Below are 10,435 nucleotides of genomic sequence, written 5' to 3' on the forward strand. Positions count from 1 at the left end.
ATGCCTGTGGTTATCTAAGAGTATAAACGTGTCCGGGAAATATCCTCACAATGGAGCGAAATGATATTTGATGAGGAAAAATGTTCACTGATCCCAAACAGCTGTATCAAAAAGACTCGTGCAGAGACATGGCTTTCATTTGCCTCCTGTGCTGCAATGACGGACACTGTGAGGAGGCTGCACAGCTTTCTGTTTGCTCTTCACCAAATATCCTCTGCTTGGATGTGGTGAGGCAAAAGGTTACCGAACAATCAGAGGAAACTATTTGTTCAGAAACTTCAAACTTCAACTCTGAAACGCTAACAGATGTAATCTTCATCTATCTGTGCTTTAGCCCTGATTTTACATGGCTGAGCTGATGATGAGTATTTAAAATATAGCTCTAATAAGTAGTGTGAGTTTTCTTGGCCTGGCACAGATTGTAAAGTAAATAAATAGCTTTTTATTTTTATTATTTATTTTTATTTAGATTATTTCTTGAAGTAAGTAAGATTCGTTTATGGGAAAATTCCAGATGGGTGGCTTCAAAGCCACGTGTTACACAGGGGCATTATTACCCAAATTCTCCAGCATTATTCACCTCTCCATCGCTGACACAGATCTACAGGTCAGTGTATTTATCACTCTCTTTGTCATCATTTTCCATCCTTTTGTGAACATTTTGCATCACTCTTTTGTCCCTTTGCATCCCTTGGTAATAGGTTCTTTTTCTATATCTCTATTTATTTATTTTTTCAGCTTGTCTTGTGTCTCCAGATCCCTTGTTTTGCATCACTCAGCAGATGTTTTGCTTCTCTTTGTGGTCTTTGCATATAATGCTGACTCACATCTCAGCATTTCACTTGAAAGTTGCGACCATCACAAAGGCCTGTTCTTTGTCTCCTCTGGAAGAAATCATTTTTCTATTCTGAGATAACTGGATACTGACCTGCTCTCTGAAATCTGGAGAAATAAGGATTAAAAGACAAAGTAATGGTCAAACTAATTATCCTGTCTAGTTTCAGGATAACAATGTGGTGTTATCTGAAGAAAGGCTCATTTTAGACAAAGTTCTGTACAGCAACGTTCAGCTTGTTTTAGTTCTTTTTACGAAGGGCCAAAATGAGAAGAAGGAATGTCAGAAGAACAAAAACAATCCAAACCTCTGAGGTGCATTTAGAAGGAAACAGCTGAAAAAAGCAGAGAGTTTGAAATGTTCCTTTCCTCTGGGTTTGTAATCATTCGACTGACTTCATAACAAGAAATGTTAACAGTGTCCTCTTTGAGAGGCTCTGTCAAGGAAATCAAAGGCAAATTCCTTACATAACATTAATTGGCAAATGAAGCAGTTTCTAATTTATATTTTTCAAGTATTAGAGATACCACTGTATCTCATCTCTACCTCTTATTTAGTGGTACAGACTTGTACCTGGGTACCATTCATGTATTATCTGGGTAATTGCATTTGTTTTCGTACATCTTTGAATAGCTCAGGGTCATAGCATACACATTCTTACTCATATGTGGTACTTAAAGACACGAGCAATAAAAAATGAGTCAGTCAGAACGAAAAACACCTATAAGTGAATTCAGATTTTCCCTCACATGTTGAAAAGAATTTCAGACACCATAAATTACATCTAACAAAGTCTATTTATATTGGTTTTCCTTAAATTTGCCACTCAGCAGTAAAACATCAGAGTGGAATACTAAGGGAATACAGCTATTATTTATGGCATCTACATTACTATGTGTATTTCCTCCCTTAACAATTTTTTTTTAAAAAGGACATTTCTGCTGTAAAAAGTAAATAAATAAATAAACTATCGATCTGGTTTGTGTACAAATTTGTCGCCTCCCCTGGGGCAAAAAACAAAAATAAACAAAATAAACAGACAAAAAATCCATATATCAATCACCCGGATCACCTGTTGAGAAAGAAAAAAGAGAAAACAAGCAGAAGGAAGAGAGCAATATAATAATAAACAACATCACGATGATATATGGGAATATAACAGTAAATACTAAATATTAAACATTATTGTGCAGCATGTAAGATCGACAGCGCACAGTGTGCTTTGAGGTAGGAGCCAAAAAGGGTGTAATTTGTGTGTGTGAGCACCCGTGTGTACACCTGTGAGCATGAGCGCGCTTGTATTTAAAAGGTTCCTTCATGTAATGATCTGCAGGAAATGATTAAACTCAAGGCCAGATCGTCATCGTGATCTGTGCTGCCATCTAGTGGAAACGTGAGGGAGCGTCGCTTTGTTTAAGAGGCTAAAATTCAGCATAACAATGGAGCTTCTCCCCTCACTGCTCTGCCTCTAGTCTTTCTATTTTTAGCACAGGAAATTCTTTTCTTTTTTTTCTTTTTTTTTACTAAAGGCTTTAGAGTAATGCCCTCTCTCATGGACATCTAATTAAAATTAAGCTGAAAGCGAAACAGCAGTCCCCGTGAAGAGCTAAAACAGCCATCAATGTTTAACTTTAATTTCCTCTGGAATAACCAGTGTTTTTACAGCATTTACAAAAAAGAGCATTCATCAACAAAAAACTGCATAGATGAAGATATTTTTCATGATACACAGTGCTTTCCTTCTGTAAAAAAATCATGGTGACATAACTGAGAAGAAGTTTTTCTTTAGAAGAAAAACAGCATTTTGTTGAATAAATTTCATGGCCTCATTTGGTATGTGTTAGTTCTACAGTATGGTGTTAAGTTTTTAGGGCATTTTCTTCTTTTCTTTTTTAACTCAAATAAATACAAGATTAAGATACTGAATCTATACAAAATACATACAGTATACAACCGAAGCTGAGTACAATGTGCAACAATAACAATGTTAAATTAAAATTGATATCACCTTGTAATAGATGCATTATTTTCTAGTCCAATTAAATACTATTTTATCTTATCTGTCATTAAAAGCAAACAGGATACAACAACATATGACATACAGGTTCCACCTTTACAATAAAGTAAGACTAAAGGGTGCATAGGAAGAGTCCGAGTGTCAGTTAAAGGCCACACAGCCACACAGCCATGCACTGATATAGGTATATGCCTCTCACTTGGCACAGACACTGATGGATGTAGCTGCTGGTTTGTGAAGTTGGTGTTGTTTCGTCTTTTTAAACCACACATCGCCAATGAAGCAAACCGAGAAGCCAAGGCACACTACACACTGATTGTATTTGACATGTCACTACCCTAAGTATTATAATCTTCTTCATCATCTCCAAAAAAGACCTGAGAATCTGAGAAAGCACACATCTATCCCCGCTATCACAGAGCAAGAGGCAGGGTGCACACTGGACAGATCTCAAGACTTCAAAGCTAACACAGAAGAATCGCCAGTTAACCTAACCCTGTTCATGTCTTTGGACTTTTCCATTCAACTAAATAAATTGTGTTAAATGTAACGTTCAGCATTTTAGTGATAATGACCACAGCTAAACTAAGTGTTCATACAGCAGGAGCTGTTAAATAAACCATATTATGTATTAGACAATCAGAGGATTTACACAGTATGCGTATTACAAATCACAGTTCAGTGATCCAGTAAATAAAACATTATGGTTTCCAAAGAGTGGCATTACTATGAGAATATACATTTAACGTGCATTTAAAATAACCATGTAATATCAATTATACTGTCTCTGAAATATTATACCAGTATAAAAGGACGCTGAGCAAAAGACTACACAACGCTGAACTATAGGGGCAATACTCTGGTAAAGTAAAGCTAACTGAACCAGTCACAAAATGAAGGCATGCAATATGGTGTTGAAAGTTTCATTCAGTGTCATCACTGTTGGCCTACACTGTACTGATGCAGGAGTCGGTGATGCAGTGCAAGCTTTCGACAAATAAAAGACAGCTGATCAGCCTCCCATGTTGTGTTGTTGGAATAAGATAAGAAGTGTTAAGGTAACCTTTTTTCATACGTTTAAACTACACCAATAAATCAGACAGAAATTTTGCTTAGAAAGTAGCCGTAGCTATGTCAAGTATTAAAAACTGTTAAAACAACTAAAATAAAACAAACTAAACAATTTTTGCAAGAGCTGCTGGTTGCTGTGGAATATGTTCACGTTCCACGTCTGTTTTCAGTCTCTCAGCCAGATCCGATCTGTTTTTGGAAAGTGTGACCAACTACAGTCAGTGATTGGAAACCCATGGTCTAATAATTAACAATAAACATGTTTTTTCACCTCTGCATATTTATACAGGGAGCAAGTGCTCCTACACATAGCTCCTCATATTGATGCTTCTATAGCAGCCCACGATGGACAAGTGGAACTGTTTCTATAGAGAGGCTATTTTGGAGGCCAAATTAGGTTTAGTTACATGCTTAGAAAGTGACAGGTATTCAGTTAGTTGCAATCTTTATCCTCTAGGTGCTGGTACTACACACAGGTCCTTTAAATATAAAAAGTAGGCATTTCACCAAAGGTTCAGTTAATACACATTAAGAGAAAAAGAATAAAAAGTGTATGTAGTAAATATCTTTTTATGCTTCCCTCTCCTGTATAGTGTTGCTCTATTTAACATACCTGCTTTTTTTTTTTGACTGCCTCACTCTATTTGGCCCTTTCATCAGAGAAACATACCCAAGGCAAAGTCAAAATAACCAAAGGAAAAACAAAACTTTGCCAAGATATATATTTGCCTGTAAATTTAGTAACTATGGCCATCTGAATTTTTCCACCAACCACTCATGTTGCTCATGATATAAAGAGGTTCACTGTTTCTATCATTGTCTATACACTCAACAGTTTTCTGTTGAGTGTATAGACCAACACATCACACATCAAACCCAACACATTAAGGTTGCATCCCCTTAAGGGCCACGTACAGCAGGGACATCTCAGTGTCCGATTAGCTGCTAACTGTACTGGGATCATCATACGGACTTCCTCCTCTTGCCAAAAACATTGTTGATGAGTTTGGCCATAGACTTTGAGCCGCTGTAGCGTCGTCTGTCAGCGCGATACTTCAGATGCTCCATCACCTGCCGGATGAGCTGTGTGAAGAGGTTGGCAATGTCTTGGTAGCTCTCGGCTGCTGAGACCTCCTGGAAATTACAGCGGTTTTCCTGCGCCAGACCGCGGCCTTCATCCTCACGCACCTGACGAGCATGGCAGAGGTCCTGCTTGTTGCCAACCAGGCAAACAGGAACATCCATCTCCCTGAAAAAAAGACAGCAGGGAGGCGTTAACACCATCAGTCTGCAAGATGACTGAGGATAGCAATATGAAGAGGATGCAGAGGCAAATGTGTTTTATTTTACAGCTTTTGAGTGCTTTTGCAACAACATTGCAACAATTTTGGCTATTAAGCAACCTATCCTATCTTTCTGAGCGTAAAGCAAATGTTTTGACTAGCTGTGCTTGATTTACATTCACACAATCCAACAGTTCCACTTGTGATATACACCTATATTTATTCTCAAATACCTGTCATTAGGCTACACAGCTCTTCCCTCCGTGTTATCAGGATGCCTTGGCATGCTGCCAGGCAGCCTGATAGATGTGGATGGCCTGTTTGTTTGTTTTTTTCATGCTTAAATTTATCAGACGCCTGCGCTGGCAATCCCTGTAAATCATGAATCATTTATGAGTTTGAGTTTGTAGGAGGGCAGTCAGGACTCCCAGCATTCCTCAAATTCAAAAGTGCATGTAGATTCATGTCCAGTTACAAAGAACCTAGGGCACAGATACTCTGTTTTGTTGTTTTCCTGGAGCATTTGCAGCATGTTCAGTTCATATAGTGGGTGTACATCATTTTCCGGACTTGCCACTTTACTTTAAACCTCTGATTACTGATTCTTTGCACGAGGATTTCATCTGACATTTGAAATTGTAGAATTGAATGTAGGATTTTGCCTCCATTTCAAAACAGGCATTGTTGTAGCACACCAGAATTACTGTTAAATAACAACCAATCCAAACATCCATTATATGTCAGCAGCATCTGTTATTAAGTTTCTGCTGACCCTTTGCAGTTCTCCATGCGTGTCTCCCGAATCTGCCGCAGGATGTTTTTGGCATTGATGAAGGAAGTGCGGTCACTGATGTTGTACACCACCACAAAGCCATCTGCCCAGTCCACTGGCTCTTCAAGTATACACCTGGCCTCCGAACCCTGCCAAGAAGAGCATGTGCTTTTATGTTGGTATCATCCAGTTGGGTTGCTTTGGGAAGGAACCCGACTGGGTTGCTTTTCCTATGGAGCAAGAAAAAAGAGTTGGAGCCTGTATCCTTTACACTGTGTCACTTTCTATGGATGGTATTATAATAATATAGCTGGATACCATTATTATTTCTATAGATGTGTTCCAATGCTGAAAACACCTTGTATTTGTATTTTTATTTCCCTGTTTTGGGCAAAACTGAGTTGCTTTTATACTTTTTTTGACAAATGCACATTGGCATTACTGTCTTCCTATTGATTATACAGATTTGATTTTATTGCTCTTTTTGCTAATCAAGCATCTTACAGTTAGTTTTCATACCTGTAATATTGAAACACTTTCCTTTTATGGATCCATAGCGTATTGGTTTACAAATTTGCTGTTTCAGTTCCATCCAGAGATACAAATCCCTTTTGGAAAGTGTCAGAAAATGCATCTGGTGTAAAACCCTGCCAAAGGAAACTCACAGAGCTGCTGTGGCAACCCTCTGTGACAAGTGAGCAGCTGAAAGTCACTAATACCAGAAAGCATTTCAAAGTGGTGCCTTAACAATATCAGTAACACCAGTAAATAAATTCAGAGTGACCCTACAAGCGCTTGTGACCTTGACATAAACAGTGTAAGAAGGGCTTGAGGCCTGGGGACACACCTGAGTGCTATAAAACCCAATTTTAAACCTTTTGTCTTTACTGACTTCTTTTAATGCAGTCTGGGTCAGAAGGGCAGGATTGTGACTCTGTGTTCCTTATGGGACAGCAATATTACAGGGGGTCTAAATGACAAAGACAATGACTGGTTTTTGTTCTCCTGAGCCAGGGTACTCCAATAAAACACTAACATTGTAGTAAAGTCCCTCTCAGGTCTTTAGTTTTGTTGAATGAGAAGTAAGAGGTTTATATGGCTCCCCTTTTTTTCAAAGGGACATTCATCTCCTCAGGATACTCTCATAAATCCTTATATTCCCACACTTGCTAACTCTAAGTGAACACATAACCACAGCTAAGCCACAGGCAGCTCTCCAGCAGCCTGAAAACAAACCACTGTTTTGATAGATAGATGATAGATAGATGAAGGCAAACCAAATTTTGGTTATGGCCCGACAGTCAAACAAAATTACTCAAGAATGTAAAAATTGACTTTCTTTATGAGTAGTTTAGGTGAATTTTCTTGAAAAGGCATTATTCTCATCAGTGTCAGATTTTCATTTTTTCGGTTTGTTTCCTGTCAGTGGTTTGTCGGTGGTCCTCCAGATGAAATGTTAGAAGAACAACGGGAAAAGTTGGTGGTCCTGCTGCAGCTCTGCTTTTCTAATATATTTCTGTTAATACTAAAAACAAGAGACTTACCTGAGAGCAGGGGTCAAAAACCTCCAAATTCAGCTGCCTGCCATCGATCGACAGTCTTTTGTGGTACAAAGAGTCTGTGGAGGAGATACAAAATGCATAAATAACTATTATATTATATTATTGATGGATGTCAAAATTACACATGGAATATGTCAAAAATGTGGTGTTTGGGACTTTCATCAGTTTTTAGTAAGACTTTCAAGACACAAATCTATTACCAGGTATTAACATTACCTACCATGAATGTCACGAATCTACTTTTACTACAAAGTTTGTTTTTGTTGTTGTTGTTTTACAGGAACTGGACTGCTAGTGTATCAAGCATAATTAAAAAGTTGTGATGGGTCAGACATACATACACAAGTATATATTTTGAATTTATTGTTATTTATTTTAACTTTCCATGTCTATTCACTGCATGACTTGTAATCACGGCTAACAGAGCTAGAAGCATCAATGCCTAAAGCGGTAATGAAAACAGTGAAAACCACAATTACATCATTACATTAAAGGATATAGGATAACAGCATCTTTATGATAAATACAAATAGAAAATAGTATAAAAATACAAATCCATTAGATATCCAACTATACTATCAGAAATGTTGAGCTAAAACACTGGAAGCTGTGTCAAAACAGCTACACGAGAGGATTGTCTACATTACCTGCCTGCAAAAGGTTTATTACCCAAAAGAACAATATTTTCCTTGTCCATGAATGCACAGGTGAAAATGTTGCATCTCTAAGTGGATGAGAGCAATCTTCTAGACCAAAACCTCATCAAAGTGCCATTATATGAAATCTGGAAACACTTACTGGTATTTGAGGCATATTCACCAATAAAGCGTCTGGTCAGGAAGCGCACGAGGACAGCTGGAGAAAGGAGATGAAATGGAAAATAATAAAATGAATCATGGCATCATTACACACTCATCCCTCTCAGTGAAGAAGGGGGTGGGGGAGCCTTGTTCACCCCAGCAGGCACAACACCGTGTTAAATGTCTCCAGGATTGGAGCGATGAAACTGAAGCCCCACATAAAAGAATGCTGCACGGCTTTCCTGGAAGGTCTGTGTGCATATTTGGCAAGCTGAATAGTTAAATCCCCCCCAGCCTGTGCTTTGCCTCTACACTGCAAGCTACACATAAAACTGACTGACTGGGCCAGTTTTGGTCCCACAAGACAATCAATTTCAATTAAAGGCTGAAGTTTCAAGTGCTGAACTCTGGAAGCTTGCTCCTAATAGTGGGCCTCTTGAGGGGTTGTACAGAGGTTAGGACACGGTGACACACAAACATGGATGTGGACATTCAACACTTAGGACTTAACACAATAGGAATTGTCCTGGTTCCATTGTCACATAAAGATACATTCAACGATAAAAGACGCGTTGAAAGCAACAAATAGAGCAGAAGGGAGCAGAAAAACATGTCGAATGAACTCAAGCACCCACATACAGCTTCCATAAGCTACAGCATCACCAAGGTAACGGCTCTGCTTCACTGCCAAGCACCAAGAATGGCCATGTCCCATTGTTTTAAAAGGTTTGTACAGTACAGTCTGAACCACCCTCTCACAGACAGAAGCAGAATCATAAGTAATGCTTTCTCCTAGACAGCATTTTTAACAAGAGCTTAAAAATCCAATCTGAAGTGTGTCCAAACAGGAGAACTGAAGTATGGTTGCATGAACTGGTTCTCCGAAGAACCCATAAAAAATACTAAATGATCCAATATGGACACATGAAACTTAAAATAGACACAGAAAAAAACAAGCAAAAAACAAGATAACAAACTATCACTGCGACACATCAAAGTCAGTGAAAGCCAAGATCAAATTACACTCTAAACAACACCACAGGTGGAGCAGCAGGCCGATTGACTTATTGATAAAACATGTTGTGCTTTCCTCTGTCCAGCCTTGAACTAAGCCCTGTGACTGAGGAGTTTTAAAACAAAGGCAGATAATCTCTGGAGGGAGAAATGGTCTTATTAGTTTAGTTAAACCTCAGTGAATGGAGCCAATAATCCACTGTTGTCTTTGGTTATGTAATGCAAAACCAGAGCTCACACAATGCTGGAAGAAAAGAGAAACATGTTTATTCAAACTTGGAAGTGTTCACAGCTAAAAATAATTACTTTTCATTTCTCAAGGCCACTCTTCCTGGACGGCAAATAACAGTTAAAATCGCATGCCAAAAAAAGTGACATGCAATTAATTAATATTAATTTCTGCTATCATTCAACCTAATGTTTATTTTTTGTTTACTGTGTTTCTGAATGAGCTGTACTTGCACCATAATAGTCACGCACCCAGTCATTTCTGCTGTTTTCATTAAGGGCATGACATGAACCCAGCATAAACCTGGTGGTACCCTGGTGATTTGCTTAGCTCTGATTTAAGTTTTAGCTGTAGCCTGTAGAAGTGTCGAGAAACACTAAGAAGAGATTTTTCCACTCTGTGAATTGATTGTGGTTGGGCTCTGTGGGAATATTCATAGTTAATTACACTTTTCAATCACCTTTTCTTGTCAAAGTTTACAAGAACAAAAATCTGTCTTCCTTCTCTCTCCCCAACCGGTTGCGGCAGATGGCTCCGCCCCTCCCTGAGCCTGGTTCTGCCGGAGGTTTCTTCCTGTTAAAAGGGAGTTTTTCCTTCCCGCTGTCACCAAAGTGCTTGCTCATAGGGGATCATATGATTGTTGGGTTTTTCTCTGTATGTATTATTGTATTATTGTATTGACTGGGGACATTGAGTCCGAATGGACCATGTTCAGCGTCTCCATTGCCGAAGCTGCTGCATTGAGCTGCGGCCGCAAGGTGGTTGGTGCCTGCCGTGGTGGTAATCCCCGAACCAAATGGTGGACACCAGAGGTGAAGGGAGCCACCAGGCTGAAGAAGGAGTCCTATCGGG

The 10,435-nt window shown here is 38.9% G+C and overlaps 1 protein-coding gene across 1 annotated transcript in view; it reads right to left on the minus strand.

Moving 5' to 3' along the window:
• Positions 1–2,168: 2,168 nt before the first annotated feature.
• Positions 2,169–10,435, minus strand: part of rerglb (RERG/RAS-like b) — an 11,668-nt gene continuing 3,401 nt past the window's right edge. The window contains exons 2-5 of the mRNA XM_005731515.1: positions 8,339–8,395; positions 7,523–7,596; positions 5,979–6,127; positions 2,169–5,172 (exon numbers count right to left, since the gene is read on the minus strand). Coding sequence (XP_005731572.1) covers positions 4,887–5,172; positions 5,979–6,127; positions 7,523–7,596; positions 8,339–8,395 — 566 coding nt within the window. The 3' untranslated portion in view covers positions 2,169–4,886. The remainder of the gene's footprint in view (positions 5,173–5,978; positions 6,128–7,522; positions 7,597–8,338; positions 8,396–10,435) is intronic.

The sequence above is a fragment of the Pundamilia nyererei genome, unplaced genomic scaffold (genome assembly GCF_000239375.1).
Source record: "Pundamilia nyererei isolate P.nyererei 1_Seehausen unplaced genomic scaffold, PunNye1.0 scaffold00043, whole genome shotgun sequence".
Classification (NCBI taxonomy): Eukaryota; Metazoa; Chordata; class Actinopteri; order Cichliformes; family Cichlidae; genus Pundamilia; species Pundamilia nyererei.